General features: G+C 36.8%; 1 protein-coding gene across 3 annotated transcripts in view; it reads right to left on the bottom strand.

Moving 5' to 3' along the window:
• The window catches only part of EFNA5 (ephrin A5), a 209,094-nt gene that overhangs the window by 6,790 nt on the left and 183,084 nt on the right, over positions 1–19,220 (bottom strand). For 2 of the 3 annotated variants that reach the window (XM_005529985.3, XM_088054515.1), the window contains exons 3-4: positions 3,405–3,470; positions 2,931–3,011 (exon numbers count right to left, since the gene is read on the bottom strand). In XM_005529985.3, coding sequence (XP_005530042.1) covers positions 2,931–3,011; positions 3,405–3,470 — 147 coding nt within the window. The remainder of the gene's footprint in view (positions 1–2,930; positions 3,012–3,404; positions 3,471–19,220) is intronic. The other variant, XM_088054516.1, reaches the window with a different exon arrangement.

Here is a 19,220-nt window from a genome sequence, read left to right as displayed (position 1 = left end):
TGCTGATGAACTAAAACTACACAGGAGAATGATGTGTATTACCTTCCACCTCTAGAATTGCAAATAAGTCTGAATTTGCAACACTGAATGTCAACAATTTTGGCCTAATTACATCAGTGAGTCAGCACTAAAACACAATAGGGCAGAACTAGAATACAGCAGTAATAAATCATCATTCTCTCTGACTATCAAATACTGCCACAACTGGAACACTGTCTGCTGCTGAAAAACTCAGTGAAAAAGCACTAAGCTAAAAAGATTACTTCTCTTTAATGAAAAACACAGAGATATTCTATGACATGATTTTTACAAAGCCATTCTTCACAAAAGAATTAATTTCCATATAACATTAAGGGATTCCTGAGAAATCATCTAGGTTTTCTCTCAATGCTGTTGCAAGGTTTCTGCACTCATATATTAAAAAAGGGATTCATCTGCAGTTATAAAAATCACTTTACAAATATTATTTTCCTTGGAGGTGCAGAGTCATAGCTGAACAGCCTTTAAGGCTTGGGGAAAATGGTTTACTTCATTTGAAACATTGAAGAAATTTATGAAGAGGAAAAGATTCCTGAGTAAAATCCAGACAGTCACTACTGAACACTGGGAATACCAGCAGTACAGAAAAATTTTTCAGATCACATAGCCTTACATCACATGCTTCAGGTATAACTTTCATATAAAAAACAAGCTGCAATTTTAATAAAAAAGCACAGCTGCAGTTTTTGTTTAAGGATTTTTTCTTTTTTATTTTTATTATTAAGGAGAAATATAGGAGGAAGAATAGGAATAGGGCCAATTACTTCCACCACTTGTGAAAGTGCGATCACTGTAGATTCCTACAAATTTCTGAACAAAATCATTGAAATTACAAGAGTTCAAAAATCACACAAATTGTGATTTTTGCAAGAAAGATGACAGTGAGTATTCTGCTGAACATGACCCCTCTGATTTCCGATCCTTCTGTCTACTGTGGAAGAAGACCGTGGCAGGCTAGGGGAGAGCACAGAACCAGAAGATGCTCATCAGAGACATGTAAATTAGTACATGACACAGAACACATGCAACAAGATCCACCAAAGCAGCAGCAACCCTAACAGGCCAACAACAGAGAAATGTGACAGCAGCTGGCACATCTCAGAGTGACTGATTATCTGATGGTGACTGGAGCAATTAATAATACAAATATACGTTGATATCAGGAGTGGGAATTTTGTGGTATCAAACCTTCTCATTAAAGCTATTATTCCCCCTGGTAAAACAAACAGTATTTCATCTCAGACTGCAGGATGCTCTTTGTTTGATTTTGCTTGCCTGCATTGCCTGTTGCTTTCTAATGATGTGCTTTTCTGATGCTGTTAGCTAGTTTTAGCCAATCAGTAGGAAGTGAGAAGCACTGCTGAAACAAAAATTTAGCAAGTTTACTAAAATCAGGCATGTATTACTCAGATGATCTCTTTTGCAAGCAGTATTGAATTAGACCATGTTCACCAATAACAAAACATAAAAAAGTGCACTGAGTTTCAAATTCATAGGACGAGACAGTGGGAGAACATCCTAGTGTCTCCTTAGAAGAATGCTTCTAATAAATGTATAAATACAGCCAATGTAAATGCACTATCCTTGCATTTAGATCTACTTAAGAGAACATCTCTGATTCACAGACTCCAAATTATTAGGAAAGATCTGAAAATTATTTTAAAGAAAAATAATAAAGTCTCTTGTTTATCTACAGATAATTAAAATCAGCTAAATTGTAAACTACTTGTTATACTTACGTATAACTAATGAATTTTAATTAAAGAATCTGCATATAAAAAGAGCAAAAAAATTAATATGTTGTTTCGTATGTAAAGAGAATGCTGCTTCATATTCAAATAGCATAAGAGAAAAAAAATCTCAGTAATTTGTTCTTTAGGATATGTACTAAATGATATGTGCAATATCTTCTGATATGATTTGTGTATTTGACGTTAATTGTGTTTACTTTAATTATTGAGGCTTTAATACAATATGTGAGCAGTGTGTAGGTACATATAAAACAAACATATCTACCACTACTTCAAATATTTTTCCTACATACCTACCTAATTTTAACTCCTTTTAAGTTGTTTGGGTTACTCATAACCCTAAATTATATACACTTCTATCTGTCACAAGCTTCAGCCACATAAACAGTACACATGCACTTTCCATATGGAGACAAGGTAGCTTGATTGATGGTGGAAGTTAATGTAACTTTGCCCTAGGCAGATGAGGAGCATCCTTACCCCTAAGGCAGCGTTTTGCAAGAAAAGCCCCCAAAATTTCAGTTTGCTTCAATAAAAGGAGAGAAATTTGTATTTATGTATTTATATATCAGTGTGTGTGAGTGTGTGTACATGCACACATGCAAAACGATACTTTGCCTAACCAAGCATACACACAGCTATATACAATTTTAAAGGACTAGTTTCTTTCTTTTTAAACAAAAACTCAGTTACATACCTGTGTCATGCACTGACATTCAACAAGCAGTGGTCCTGTTTTTCTGAAAGTCTTTTGTTGAAACCACATAACAAATTAAGTGCCCATTGACTTTGTTTCTAAAACTTTGGGTTCAATTAGTAAATAGAGTATGTTGCCAATATGCTGAGAGTTTGGCTTGGATGGGCCAGTGGCTCCAAGATACTGTGGGAAATTTTACACTGGCACACACCAAATTTCATTAAACCATGTCACCCCAAAAAAACAAATAAAGCAATATTTTTACTTCCCTGTATTAAACAAGGATACAGGAAATATACCATAAGCTGTATTAGCACTGCTAGAAATGTGCAAAAGCAGGGCAGTTGTACCATGCAAAGCATGCAAAGAGAAGAGGAAAAAAAGTACTGAAGCTTCAGAGGGATACACGCATTTGTTAAAAGAGATTCTCTAAGCATACTAACCTGCTGGTTCTAATGAATTTTCTACTTTGTCGTTAACATCGAAAACACGATCATGAACACCTATAGTTTTCATACAGCTGTCTATAACAAAAATAGAGATAACAGCCAAATATGTTAGTGAAACACCCTTACACTCCCCACTTTCCTTTTTTCCTTTTTTTTCTCTCTATTTACTATTCATAATTAAGCATATTCATATTTTAAAGTCTGTGTCACTTGTCCAAATACCACTAGAAGTCTTCCATGTGTACAAAGTTCAAGAAACAACAAGTTAGCAACTGCCAAGTAATTAAAACAAAGCTTTATGAAAAATGATAAGAAAATACAATGAAAATCATAACACAAACACTGCTATATGTACAGAACAGATACAAGATTTAACAGTAAAATAAAATAAAAATTGCTTTTTACTAGACCACAGAGTAAACCAGGTGCTACAAAGCCACCCTCAAAAGCTTAATATGAAGAACTTACTTGCTGGTCGCACAAACACCTTTAGCTTTAGGCAGGATCTCCTTCCATTATCTGGGATGGCAGAAGCTGTAAAATGAAGAAAAAGGAAAAATAAGCGGAAGAGAACAAAAATCCAAAATATCTTTTTGTGCTGAAATAAAATATTCTTTCTCTTCTTTTCGTCTGAAGGACTGGACAAACTTCAATCCCTGAATGTAAGGACTTCAAGGGCAAAAAGTAGCTTGATTATCCAAAAGCATATAACAACTGCAGATTTTATTCAAATTAATTTCTTTATTATTTTACATGGAAGAAGTGAAGCACATGCTGTTTTCAATGTTTCATTACCTCCTTTCACCTTTCCACACCTTTCTGTTGAATGCTTGTTTAATATGGTTTTTGCTATAATGCATGGGTCCAGACTGAAAAAATGCTTCAGAATATAGAATACTCAGAGAAAAGCTGCTCATGAGACATTAGGCCATAGACTTCAACAACCCAAAAAAGGATGAAAAAACAAAATTAAAACCTAAGATGACAGTGGTAAAAATTGAATTGACTATATATACTTCAAGCAAAGTAGAAATACACACGATAAAATTTCACTAAAATTTGAATCATAAAGTATGAGACTGAGAAAACTCAATCTCTATATGGATTTTTCTTTGTTGAGAAAATATTTATCTCACATCAGTCAAAACAAGATTCCCGATGTTATACAGCTAACAAACCAAAATAAGTTTATTCCTTCTTTCTGCCCTCCCTCATCATTTCCCATTTGAGGTATTTAATTTCTAAAAATACTTACTGTATTAGGAGAAAAGAAGTAAGCGGAAATATATCTAGCCATAATGCAAACAGTCACCCACAAAAGTGTAGTGGCAGCACCTACTTATTTCACAGAAAAAAGTGCTGTTGTGAAAACTTCCTTTCTATAACCATTCTTGACTCAAATTACAATAAAATAGGGAAATATGCCTACCTCTTGCCATCAAGGTATCCTTTGAGAACTGTCTGCCAATATTCATATATCTGCAATTCTGATATTGTATACTGGCCCATACACCAAGCAACTTGACTTGGGCATGAAGATTGTTATTTGTGAAAGACCATTCACATTTTTTTCCTTGAAAACTCCTTAAGAGCTAATGCTAAAAACATTACCTGAATACTACTGCAGAGTAGCTTTTATTTCATTGCATTCAAAATCTATGTATTAGGGCAGAATAAGTAGCATTTTGCATTAAATGGCCATTACCAGAAAAGATGGTTTGGGTGACAAGATGTTAGTTTCCTCTTTTTACCCTTATTTATCTACTTTTATAAATTCTGTCCTTGTGTGTAATAAACAACTAGAATGATTTATACACAGACATATGAACTCTTTGTCTTCATGCTAAGGTCACACCTAGACAGCTCCTCTGTTTGAAAAATTTGAAAAAAAATTTCCTATGTCTTTGATGATGTGCTTCCAGGGCAGGCATCAGATTTTTCCCAAAACTTACCAAGAACTAGCAAATTCAGTACAAACACAAAAAAAAGGAGCAAAGTAAGGAATCTAATATAGGTCATGTTGTGATTCTTCATCTTGAAAGTTCTTGAAAAATTGTTCCCTTCTTTTAGTCAAAACACAAAAGCAGGTAGGAATAATGCTCTGTCCCCACAGCGCCAAGCAGTTAAAAGTTAGCAGCTGCCTTTGACTATAGCATCTTTCCAACTCAGAAAATTTCCCTCCACTGAGTTTACAGTAACTGGTGTGTTATGTAGGGCACAGTATTTGTACTCTGTGGCTATCTTCAGAAAATACTGTTCTTTCAGTGGCCCTCATTGAATATGTGCAACTGGCTAATTACTTTGCTAAGACTAAACAGGCAGTTATAGATTTCTCAAAAGATTAGAATCCTGTAGTCATGACTAAATTACTAGGATACAGGTGAAAATCACATTTGCAACATAAGAGAAAAGTGAGTCCCTATAGTAAATTTATCACTGACAGTTTTTTTCTGCACAGAAAAAGGCATATTTTGGAAAGGCATGATGTCACACATTTATTTAAAGGCAAGTTTTTGCTTTGATGCTTACGTACTCTTGCTTATGCCCATAAAATTAGAATGTTTTGCTTGTTTAAACTGCTGTTTATTAGAATACTCTGTTAGTCAGTGACTAACTAGAATACCACTGACTAACTGGAATAGCTAGGGGCCAATATCCCGTCTAGAAACAAAATGTATTCTTTCTGTATAAACAGAAAATGAATGCTTTTTACAGTTGTCCTGGGGTGACTTTATGATACTGGTATCTCCAATCGTCTGGTTTATGTTATATATTAAGATCTGCACCTTTAAGACTGGCTTTGAGAGCAAGAGAGGGAGAAGAAGAAGCGCGCAGTTTGTGTTAAGGAAAAACATCACTCCCACACATCCCGCTCCTGGACTGTGGTGTCTGCAGCACGGACAGACAGCGGGACAGAGCTTCTCTCTGGCTTTTAGTTAGTTTTAGCTAGCTGAGGCAGAGGAGTTCCCTGGACCTTTGGTTTTTTTTCCCTCCTTTTTTTCCTCTTAGATCTGTGCAAGCCTGCTCTGGACTGAACACCCAGCCAAACCCCAGGAGCTCACGCCTGTGGCCCACCAGGGCTGGGCCTCAGCACTTTCCAGCACTGGAGGGACTGATAAGAACCTGAGCGAGCCGAGCTACACCACATGAAAAGGACTTTTCTTCTTAGACTTGCCATCCCATCCCATCGAACAGCGAGAGGTTTTATTATTTAATATTATTCAATATCTGTTAAATAAACAGCTTTTTCCACTTCTCTCCAAGAAATTTTTTGTTTGTTTGTTTGTTTTGGGGTTTTTTTTGTTTTTTTTTTCTTCCCTTTTCTGGACCAAGGGTGCGGAGGGGGCATTTCCCTGAGGAAATCCCCATTTAGAGTTTTCCTCCCTAATTTGCCCTAAACTAAGACAACACTGAAGTCATATGTTCATATAATATTTACACACACGTAGGAGCAAATACCAGCTAGTGATTTGCCATATTCTTGGGAAGAAAAATATTAAAATCCATTCACTGTTGAAATATTTTTCACCAGCGAATTTTTCACCATCTCTTGCAACTATAGAGTATATCATGAAGAACAGTCCTATTCCAACCATAACAGTTGCACTTAAATTATCATTCCAGAAACTGGCACAGTCTTAGAGAGAAATATGAAATAGTGCTTTTCTTCTTTCCAGAGAAATTATGTATTGTCAATGTTTGCCGTAAACTCAGAAAGACACCTCTTTACTCAGTGTTTTATACCTTCAGAAGGAATAATAATGATTACCAAAACAAATCAAGTATCATTTTTCAGCTCTTCCCTCTTCCTTAACGACCAAGACCAAGGTGATGAAGGGATTTGCAACCTCTCTGGCCTTCCTGAGAAATTAAATGCTGTTTGTTTGCCAAGGTGCATGGCTGCAATCAATTTTTTTTCTTCCTTTCTTTTCTTCAACCCTCCCTCCTCTTCCCTTCTCCCTGTCATCTTAAAAGAAAAAAACATACACCAGTGTTAGTTTTTGTTTTAAGACCAGATATATCACCCAATGGAAAGAGTCAAGAAAGGAGAAAGAGAACTGTTCCTTGTCAACTGAGATCTCTTAAAGATCTTAGAGAAGCATCTGTTAAAGATGTTTCTCAGCAACAACCATTGCTGTGTTGCTACATTACACTGAAATTAGCTATAGTATAAGCAAAGATGTCCTTTCTAGGTGGCAAAATGAGAAATTTCATTTTTCTTCTTAAACAAAATCAGGTTAGACCCTATGGGTTTGCTACGAGGTTTTTATATTTGCTCATTTTAGATATTAGCTATAAAATACAGGGCAATTCTGAGAAAACAGAACAGAACAGAAACCTCTGATGCTAATGGAACCTGTCCCAAGTAAAACTTTCCATTTCAAAAGCCATAATTCCCAAAGGAAAAAAAAAGAAAAAAAAAAAAAAAGGCAATTGAATCCTTGCTGCAAAACAAAAAAGAAACCTTTGAAAAAACTCCCTTATAAGGAGCAAAACAGGTAATATCCACTTCTTTTTTCATTAATGATATTAGACTGGAAAATATCTGTCTGGTTTCATTTGTACTAGGAAGAATCACAATTGAAAACAGAAGAGGAACTCTGAAGTGTTGCTAGTTTCTACATATTATTACAATTCCTTTGATACTTCCCCCACCCTACCTCACCTTTGCCAGCAACTTCATGAAAATCTCCTGGGTCCCTCTCTTAAAGAAAATGTTTTATACCTGATGGTTATACAAAGCCTTGGGGTGAGAAGAAAGTGAAGACTAAAATCCTCCTGAAATCATGAGATACATTAAAACATCTCAGTGATTATAAAAATAACTGGTTTGGTCTCCTCACTACTTTTTTCAAATAGGAAAATTTCACAATTGAGAAGAAATTTAAGTCATGATTTCTGTATTGTTCAGATGAAAATTCCATCTACATTAGTTGAATAGGGAAAAAAAACATAAATGAACTACTGTACACAGGACTAGGTCCAAACCAGATCCAAAAACAGCCTAAAAAGACAAATTAGATGGGAAAATTTCTCATCTCTGAACTGCTTCTGGTTACCATTTTTATACCCTGTAAGGAAAGGAAAGAGAGTGATGAAAATTATTCTCTCCTCATCTAGAGCCAAACCATAAATATTTCTGTACTTGCTAGTTATATTTAAATATTAAAAAAAAAGTATATACAACTCCCTCATCTCACTCCTAAGTACTTCTTGGCTAGAAAACACAGGGTACATTGTAATATATTAGACATAAATAACAGGTTAGGTCCTTCCTCAGCCTGGTAACAATTAGCAGAGTTATTCAATGACTGAAGAAAGCTGCAGATAGAGAACAAAAAAGTAACATATATGGAAAACATAAACAGTTATGCAGTTCAATTTACTAAGATAAATCCCAAAAAATTATTAGAGGAGTCATCAAGATATGGATATATCAGCATACAAATAAGCTAAATAAAAAGTAAATGTAAAAAAAAAAAAAAATTAAAATTTCAAAAGTAACTTAGTTATTAACCTGCTTTGTTATTAGTAACATGCTATTGATGTGATAAAGGCAGTAATTATCTCCTTTTCTAAGAGAGGCAGTGGTGTGGCTAGCAATACCTGAGTCTAAGTTTCTACCCTAAAAGAAGTTACCAGGATGCCATATTTAAAGTGTTTCAACCATCCTATTTACTGATATTCACATGTAATCAGTCGTTACCTCTGCTTGTCTTCTCACTCATTCTTAACTCTCCGATTACAGGATTGCATTTTTCCCTAAAATGCAAGTCCAGATACAGAGAAAGAAAAGGAATCACAAATGCAGTTCAAATCCTCCTTTAGCACTACAAAGACATTTAAAATTCATGGCACAAGCCACAGTGGGCCTTATTAGAAAGCAAAACTGGTTCAGTTGGAAATAGCACTCCATTTATCTAAGGCACTCCAACAACACCTTTGTTTAGAATGGGGGGACGCTGGTAAAGAGCATCCTTTCCCTATGCAGAAACACAACATCCTCACCGTGCCTCTGTAGATACTCTGCAAACGGCGATTCTCTATTCTGTATTTCAATTTCTATCACCAGTTCACTTGGAATATTCTCTGAAGGGATTATAAAGCACTGTTTGTGAGACAAGGCAATGTTCTCATTGCATTTTTGAAAAACGTGATGAATGTTTTCTTCTGCTGTCTGCTAGGAAATCCAGCAAACAGGGTCTCCTTGTAGGCAAGAACTGAGAAATCATGCCAAGATCTCACCTCAGTTCATTGCAGATGTACTACTACCAGCACCCTCTGTTACACAAACTCTGGCACCAAGTGCTTCCCAACAACAACCACTGAACAGAAGTATTGTTTCAGACTGGGAAGCCAAAAGAGGATCAGTTCTGAACTTTCCAGCACAATAAATTGAGATGTCATATCCATACAGCTTGAGTAAAATACCTAATACTTACTGCCCAGTCAAAATCACCTGGAGAAATGCCACAAAGAGAGAACCTGTAACAACCTGGTACCCAGGATGTTGTAGATCAGATACCCACATTTACACAGTCCTTGCACTCTCTTAGACCTGTAATTTACAGATAATCTCTTCAGGAGAAAATATTTATAGCTATGATTTACCTCTAACCTTTTTAGGCACAACAGCACTCTCATTAGTCAAATCCAATACCTAGGTAACCCTATACAACCTGCAACCTGAAGCATTTTAACATCCAATATCCTGTGTCAGCTACAGAGCTTTAGAAATTTTTTTTTTTTAAGGAGGTATCTTCTTCTTCTTTAAGAAGCAGCTTATTTCTTTGTACAGAAATGAGTATGTGTGAGAGCATTAAAAATGCAGTTTTCCATTATGTTTGCCACAGGCAATATTTCTCAATTTGTGCAAGTCAGAAGAAAAAAATAGCCTATTAGATGTTAGAAGAGCTCAGCCTTTCCCCTGTAGGTTTTCATGTGATTTACCATACAACACAAATGTATGCAAATTAGCCAGGTAAATGCAGAATTAGTTATTAATATTCTTCTCACAGTTTAGACTGGAAAAAAAGTTACGAATTTGCATAAATGGTACAACTGAAAAAGTCAGCTAGAATTAAATCAATCAATAAAGCACTCTTCTGTGTGCATACATGAATTAAGACCCATATCTAAGGGCAATAAATGAATTTTCACAATTATTTATTAAAAAATAAGTTACTTGGAAGGATTTATAGGTAATTTTCTCCTGTACATGCTAGAACAACAACAAAAAAATAAAATAGATAAATACTGGTCTTATAAAAAACACTTCTTTCACCAATACTTGAGTTTAAATTAAGTCTTTGCATGCCTGCTCCTTCTTTCCAACCCATCAGCAAAAGTTTTTTTCTGGTAGCACACATTTGACTCCATTCTGAGAAAATTAAAATATTGAATGACTATGGCTTAGAGATTCTTCAGACCTAATAATTAAGCACAATTATGTTTGATTTCAATCATACAATAATGCTCACAGTCATGATTTATTGGGGAATAAATCATGAATAATCTTACCGGTAGCTTTGTTCTAGCCAATTCTATCATCTCTGTATTTAGTAATCACCAAGAGGATAATGCAAAAAAATTACTGAGGAAAAGATTCAGAAATCTCAAGCCAACAGATAGACAATCTAAACTGAAAAACCTCTTGACCCAGGACAACCAAGAACACTGATAAACTAAAAAAAATTACTTAGAATGGAAACTAAATAAGTGAACAAATAAGCATGAAAGGTGACAGCTAATACTGCTTATGTCTTAATACAAGCAAAAGTAGTGTGGATGCTTGCATTTCCAATTGCACATTTTAAACCCCACACTATTAATAGGACACTTAATACAAATGCATATTTTGCACTACTCTTGCTTAGTCAACTACATCTGTATTTAGTTTCTGCACTGATCTCAGTATGTGTGTAGATACATACCTACACACATACACAGACTTATAGTCTGCATTTCATTCAAAATATAAATGACAAAGTGCACAGCATGGAGGAAAAGACTTGATAAAAGCCATGTCCACAACAAACAGATTGTGAAATGTTACTTTTATTTCCTAATGTCTTATACATAATTTGCACTGGCATTGCTCTGTGTAAACACGCTGGATTATTATAGCCTGTCTCACAAGTGACTATATTTCTCGGACCTACTAAAAATAACCTAATAAATGGAAATGAGTTGCCAGACAAATGCTATTTTAGTGAAAATTCTTGGAAGAAAGCAATAGGATTACTGTTCCTGCACTTAATACTGAATTAACTGTCCCATTGCAACTTCTTGGCCAGGAAGAATATAATTCTTCTTGCATTTTTCTAATCCATTGCAGCTTATATATCTGGTTGAAGGCTGTAGAGACTGCAAATATGTTTCATATCAAAGTCATATATAAAAAAAAAAATCCAGCCATGTGTTAGGAGACATGAACCATGGACTTCTAGTTTTATTAAGCTACTTGTTTAGTATTTCCTCTTAGCGTGGAATAGCCCTATGTCTCCTTCCAGAATGTCCCTTTTCTCCACTAAGGGGGAATTTAATGACGAGCCTTGTCTGCTGCTGGCCTGGCTGGTGTACTGGAGTCAGACTTTTTTTTAGTGCAGAACATCAAAGCAACACAAAACACAGTTCTTCAGTGCTGGACACCACCAGAGGTGAACAGCACCTTAGGGCTCATACGAGGCAACACTTTGAATCCAGTCCAAAGGCTTTTTGTAGTCATACCTTTATCATCTGTGCTCCCAAGTCACTGAGTCCAGTTGAGTTCAGCAAAATCTCAGTGCAGGGCAGCTTGTACCCTTTACATTTTCAAGAGTCCAATAAAACAGATGTTTCAGATGCTGGAAAATCCAACTCTGCCTGCACTGTTCCTCTGAACTGAGCCTTGAACCAGTAAGAAAACAAAGCTCAAAGTTCTTTGCAAAGACTTTTGTTTCTTTTCATAAAAGCAAGAACATTTAAGTTTAGAGTGAAGTTGTCAGCTAACTGCAGCTTGAGCTTCTCAGAGAATCAGTTTTGCTTCTGTTGTGTTTCTTGTCATTAAAAAACAAAGAAAGCTCTGCTGAACTAAATTAAATAAATGAAAAGCATATCTTACTTTGAATGGACTTTTAGTTGCATGTAAGTTCCTGTGAAATATAAAGAGGTAGGAATGAAAAAGAGACCATATAGTTGCTTCCACATGAAATATTTGCAGGCATTTCTCTCATATAAGGTTCCTCTTTCATAAATGCAAACTACATTACATACCTTAAAATAAGTGCTAGCATTTCTGCACTAGTCCAATATAAATGACTGATGCCATATTTTCTATTGCAACAAACCAACACTTATTAACTAGAATGAAATAAAACCCTCAGATCTCATTACAGATTTCAGTAGCATTAACAAAACCAAATACATTTATTGTACTACATTAAGACTGTATTAGAGCAAATTGCTAATAAAACAAGTTAATACTATCAAATAAAGCACTTAGAGAAAAATATATCCTCTTACTTTCCATAAGCTCTTTTGTACTTTGATTTTCCCTTGGTATCACTAGAAATAAAATGGTTTTCTTCAAGCAGGCTATCCAGTTTGCTAATTTCCATCTCTAAGAACCAGACATAAGTAAATCCTTTGAAGAGACATTATAGTCTTGTTAGTAAAGTAAAGATCTTTTTGATCTTTAAAGCAACATGTTCACCCGCATGGAATTTGTGGGTATTGTATCATGTTACTAAACCCATATACTTAATGGACTTCATATTGTCCATTACTAACTTTACCACTACTGACACTGTAATTAGGGGAGAGGGAAGGATTCTATTCTAGTCCATCTTCCTGGGCTTGCAACTATCTTCAAAACATTTAGAAAGTGTTCTATCTTTCCATGCTATACTTGTAAATTCTGTCTGTTAAAAAGAAAACAAACAAAAAAACCCCAACTAATTTTACATGTTGTATTTTTCTAGGGTTGTGAACACCTACATGGATATGAAATGTTACTTTTGCTATTGACTTATTCAAGGCAACTAAGTCCATTTATGTCTTGTGGAGGAGGGAGAAGATGTAAAGATACAAAAAAAGATCTTCAAGAAGTTTCAGAAGAAATTTAGGGGGAAAAAAGCACAAAGTGGGGATTAGGGGGTTTAAACTTAAATTTAAAAAAAAAAAAGTGAGAATAATGCAATTTTGAATGTTTGAGTGCATGTCCAGGCACAAGAGCTTGCAAACATGCTGCTTACAGATAAGACTTTTCCTCAAAAGATTTCAGAAGGTTTTTCTCTTGGAACAGCTCTTGGAAAAGGCACCTTGGCACTGCCATTACCCAGATAAACCCAAAATTTTGCAGGATGAGAACCAGTATGAACTAGGAAAGCCAAAATTTGGAAAACACATGATAGTCCATTGTAATTAAAACTCTTATTATGACACATCAGGATTCTCAGGGCAAAGATCTTTTACTTCATTATCCCTGCTACAGTCCTAGGCCACAACTGAGCACAGACATAACAGATGCCAGCACTATATTAATAAAACCACACCTTTATCATGTGAATTCCATTTGTTCAAATCCTGCAGAAGGAATGGCTACTGAATCATTACATCATACAAGCCAGAAAGTCATTTCCAGTCCTTAGAATGGGATATAACCCCTCAGTTTGTGACATTTACCATGAAAAATTCAGGAACATATAAAGCTGAAGTTTTCTCTTTAGTCAAAATTTGTCCAGCGTATGAGGTAATAGCACATTTATTTAAACTTCTACATCTTTGCTTCTGTCTTTCACTCATCTAGCCTGTGTTCAATGCCACAGGTCTTACTCATGTTTGGAAATCCATATTTAAAAAAGCCAATCTATGTGAGAATAACCACAGGCTCATCAAGGAGAACTTGTCAGAAATTTGACATGTCCTATCTATGCCAGAAAAGGACTGTAGTCTGTTGTAACTGTGACTATGGGAAAGTCTAAGACACCCATGGGAGAGCTAACCTTTCATTTTATTCTGCCACAAATTATTTCCTTCTGAGCCTTTTTTTTTTTTAAGAATAATGTACACCACAGGATGTTTAGCCCTAGTCCCAGTGATCATTCCCAGATGAACACAAAATTAGACATATATGTGTACACTTTTCCATAACTGGGACTTAAAAGCCCTGGTGGTTTGGAAATGATTTTAAAAGCAATGAATACTGCATCAGACTTGAAACACATGGGTACGTCCTGAGCTTTACTCCTCCTGAATGCTCTAACAACTGTTCTCAGAAATTAAGAGAGAACTCTACCTCTCTACCAGAAAAGGCCCTGTTTCACACTAACTCCTGACTAAGCAGATTGGGAAATTCTTATCTCTATTTTCTATCTGCTAATTCCTGATCTAAGCAAACACCATTGCACGGAAAGATTATTTCTCTACTCTTTACATACTCAGCTCTTAAGGAACCTGTATAACCATGCTGTGAACAGCTTCTAATGGTGTTTTTCACATGTAAGACCATGCATATGGAAAAAAAAATATAGGCCAACACAAAACAACTTATTGGAAAACTTTGCTGACACTTACTAACTTCAAAAGAGATGTCCAAAAATTCTGCCAAATTAACTTCTCTCAGCCACAGAAGTGTCCATCATTATTCAATTTAAGTGCCTGTAATCTACTGAGTGTGCTGTCTCCACTCCTCAAATCTCATCCTTCTAGAGTAACCCTGCCAGTCCTACCTCACTTTCTGTGATCATGAAGATCCACTTAGATTTGTATCTCAGCTCCAGGCTAATCTACATCAACAAATATTTGCACTGGATATAGTTCTGGTAGCTTAGAAGAGTTTAATGACACAGTGTGCACCAGGTGCTTCTTTCCTGTCATATTTTAAAAGAGGGTTTCACACAGTGAGTTTTTTCAAAGACATCTGGATACACTGTCATTTTCCTTAGTTAGGAAAAGAGTCAATGAAATTCATGGATTTGCTCCCTTAGTTGTTGCAGCAAAACTTTCAGAACTCAGAAACGAATAACCAACCAAACAAAAAAATCCACATCTGAGATCACATCTCTCACTCTGGGGTGTGGGGAAGCATCATATCTGCAAATATACGTGTGCCATCTGATCTGAAGTCTTCAGCAGCAAGGGTAGCAGATGCTTTCATACTTATCTGTGAATTATACAATATGGTATTGTTGGCTTGAAGGCCAAACACACCCTTGAGTATGCCTATGCAGATGCTGCAGTACCAGCTAAGGCAGGCCAGGCATTCCTACTGCTTGTCCATCCCACTCTTGACGGCTGCCCCAGGCACCAGGCATCCTATAGCACAGAGAGGTGCGGAGTCCAGCACATCCCAGCACGACATCCAGACAGGACAATCGTAAACTCGGGGGCCTCAAGGCTTCTTTGAGAGGCTGCATACCCAGAACCAAGGACACAGAAGGGCTGTTCTTATTCTATGTTCTTAGTTAATTTTTAAGATCTCTATAAACTTCCAGTTCACCTCTTAAGGGTCACTGAAAAACTTGTTCTTTAGCTAAGTAGAAGTGCTTGTGGTACACTCCTGCATTTTTCTCTTCTGCCCTTGTGAAATATCCTGCAGAGACAAGAATATTCTTTTCTTGGATCAAAATGGATTTTTTTTTCCTGAAAGCCCACAAGGTGTGTAATCAAAGCTGGCATTGAAGCATCCTAATTATGAAACCCAGCAAGGAACTTTCACACACATTTTTTGGACTTCAGATTTCTTCTTCACAGAATATTCTTGCTGAGAAAGAAGACATCATGAGAAAAAAAACCAGGAAACAGAACGCAGACTGATAGTAAATAATTTTTCACTTCTACCTTTAATACCATGGCCAAATTAAGACAAATTAATCCTGTATTTGTAACAGTTTTTTTTAAGAAAACATCCTGAGCTCCTCAGACGTAGAACTTGATGGGGTGGGGGACAATGAACGTCAAAGGGAGGAGGGCTTATGTTTTTGTTTCATTCAGAAAAAAACATGTGTCTTCATAAAATCATAGAATTTTAGGTTGGAAGGGCCATTTAAAGATAATCTGGTTCCACTCTCACCACAACCCCTCCATGGGCAGGGATATCTTTCACTAGATCAGGCTGCTCAAAGCACCCTCCAACCTGGCCTTGATCACCTCCAGCAAAGGAGCATTCACTTCTCCAGCTGGAGAAAGTTGGCCACTCTTTCTGACTAAAGAGTTTTCTCTTAATATCTAATCTAAACTTACTCTCTTTAATTTAAAACAGTTCCCCCTTGCGCTATCACTTTTTGCACTTGTGAAAACTCCCTCTCACCTTTGCTACAGGCCCTCACTAGGTATTGGAAAGCTGCCATAAGGGCTCCCTCAAGCCTTCTCCAGGCTGAACAATCCCAGCTCTAGCAAGGTGTGGTGCTCCAGCCCCCTTGATCATCTTTGCAGCCTCTTGTGGAATTACTCCAACACATCATTCTCATGTTGCAGGCCCCTGAGCTGCGTACAGAACTCCACATGGGATCTTAACAGCATGGAGAAGAGGAGAAGAATTGCTTTCCTAAACCTCCTGGCCATGCTTCTTGTGGTGAAGCCAGGAAACAACTGGCTTTCTGGGCTGCAAGCATACATTGCTGGGTCACATTGAACTTCTCATCAACCAACACACCCAGGTCCTTCTGCTCAGGCATGCTTTCAAATCCATGCCTGTATTTGTGCTTGAAATTGTCCTGATGCAAATGCAGGACCTAGCCTTGTTGAACCCCATGATATTGGCACAGGCCCACTTTAGGCCTGATGAAGTCCCTCTGGATGTCATCCCTTCCCTCAAGACTGTCAACTGCAGATATCATCTGCAAACTTGTTGAGGGTGTTCTGAACCCACTTTCCATGTCACTCCATGACAAAGGCATTAAACAGCCCCAGTCCCAACACTGAGCCCCAAGGAATGCTGCTTGCCCCTGGTCTCTACCTGGACATCAGAGCCCTTAATACAGAGCTAGAGAAAAATAGCGGGTTTGAAGTGCTATCAGCTAGCTGCTTTCCGCTGAGCTGAAGTGACCATTTTCAGATCTTTTCAATCTGTGGTGAAAAGATCATTACCATGCTAGTCCCGGGAAGTCAGTCCTCCTGCAAGTAAGCTCCTTTGTTATGAATATGGAACAGATGGAACCAAATCTATCTGCTCCATAGGAACAAAAACACTTACAACCTAGCTCTCTCTATTAAAGACTCTACTTAGCTTCTTTATAGGACTGACTTTCTGTGCACTGCTGTGAGGTTTTGACTTTATAGAAAAAGGCGCTTCATAAAAGCAATAGTTCTTAATCCTGAACCAAAAGCAGCCTAAGAACAGTAGAAGATGAATGCTGTGTTTAACCCGCATGGCTCCTTGGAGATATGCAAATATTCAATTACTATTTTTTTAAAGCTACAAAAAGGATTTTTTCTGAGGAGGAAAACCAGCCATATGTTGCAAAGATTGTACACCAATGGCAGTGAAGTACATAGACAGTAATAGGCTACTTACTCTAATAAAGGTTGAATCTATCTATGTTATTGCAAGAAATAACATGGATTCTTTTTGTAGATATGCAACTGTGGATCAAGATGACACTTATGCAAAGAAATCTGTATCAGTCTTTCCAAAACTGACCTTTTTTTGGCAGGAGACAAAACCCCCTGAAATCAGGTCCCTATGAATACAAGGGAAGATTTAATGCATAAATTTATCTCAAAATATTGCATCACATAGAACCTATTTCCTAAGACTTTAACTGATACTGTATTAATATTACAATTAACTTTGCAAACTGAAAATATGCACAAATGGTAGCTGAAACTGACAGATTTACTTACTGACTCTGCTCATTAAGCAAAGTACATGTAGAGGATCTGTCACTTCTCTTACCATCAGATCAATAACAAAAGCTTATTCCTAGCCACACATACACTTAGATATTGTTTACATCAACTTCTTATGAAAACCCATACAACAAAAGTCAGAGGCCCCCTTTACTCACAGGTTAGTATGTTAATACATTTTCCATTGATCTGCTTTTTCAGAATAATTGAAATAAGAATTTCTGTGGTAGAATGCTTTGATTCTGACTAAATCAAGTCTTCAGGCAAATCTCACTGCCTCTGCCAGCAAAGGCACAGCTTGCCTGAAGTCATAACCTTTGTTGGCAGAAGGGAATTGGCCTTGAAACAGATCATGAAGCAGATGTTTTATGCCAAATCAGAGTCTAGGGATATACAGGCTACTGCAAATAAAACTCTCCTGTCTTTTCAGTCATTTCAACTCCCTGCAGCGTGAAATATGAAGTTGCCAACAAGCGGCCAGTGCACTACACAGCACAGCAGGGAGAGCAAGCGCCACAGATGCACCAAGGGCTGGAAAACTCCTTCATTAGCTCTCCTTTTCAGCCCAAGCCTGAGCAGTGACACCCAAAGAAAGGTGATGGGGCTTGTAAAGACAAGTTTCAATCATGTCCAATTACAGAAATTGTGTGGACTTGCTTGGGTAAAAGGGAGTTTCATATGGCTGTGCCACAGGTCATGGTCATTAGTGGCTCCCAAAAAAATGTGGGGTTTTTAAATTACTTTTCTTTAAAATTTTTGCATCTAAGACATGCAAACTGACAAAATACCCATCTATAGGCTCACAAAAAAAATCACATCAGCTTTATGTCAATTCAGGGTTCTGCTGAACAATTTGTGACAAAAGACTTACAGGAAATCCTGTTGTTAAAGCAGTGGGGTACCCTCACTCCAGGAAAGGATATGACACCTGCTACCACCACCTTTGTGGAGGTGGCCGTTGAGCGAATGACCAAAAACAGTGCAGTATTCCAGCTCCTGCTATTACTGGTCCCTCCATCTAAATACTTCCATCTGATTAAAGTATTACCCATCTAGAGACCCTTACTCTTGAAAAACAGATATTTAAAATCTAGATACTTTTGTTCTTATTAAAAGAAGCCTTGTGCTTTCAAGTCTGTTTCAATCCACATCAACACTACAATGAACCTTTCATGTGTTTCTAAGGTAAGAGAAGCATTTTGTGTTGTAATGAAGGAACAGCTAACAATACAAGACCTTAGTCCTTGATTATGGCACATAGAAATGGGGCTCAAGTTGATGATAATGTAGTTGTGCTTAAAACACACAATCAATACAAAATCTGGTGAAAACACAAACATACAAATCAAAAGAACCTCCTGACAATCTTTCAGGATGTTTACAATCCACAACAGACATCATATTTTCAGAAGAACTCTGTGCTTCATGTGCAGAACATTTTAGAAATCAGGC

Source organism: Pseudopodoces humilis, chromosome 4 (genome assembly GCF_049639895.1).
Source record: "Pseudopodoces humilis isolate 2021_Gansu_Grassland_sample_001 chromosome 4, ASM4963989v1, whole genome shotgun sequence".
NCBI lineage: Eukaryota > Metazoa > Chordata > Aves > Passeriformes > Paridae > Pseudopodoces > Pseudopodoces humilis.
The sequence above is the reverse complement of the archived record's forward strand: the minus strand, read 5'-3'. Positions and strand labels throughout refer to the sequence as shown.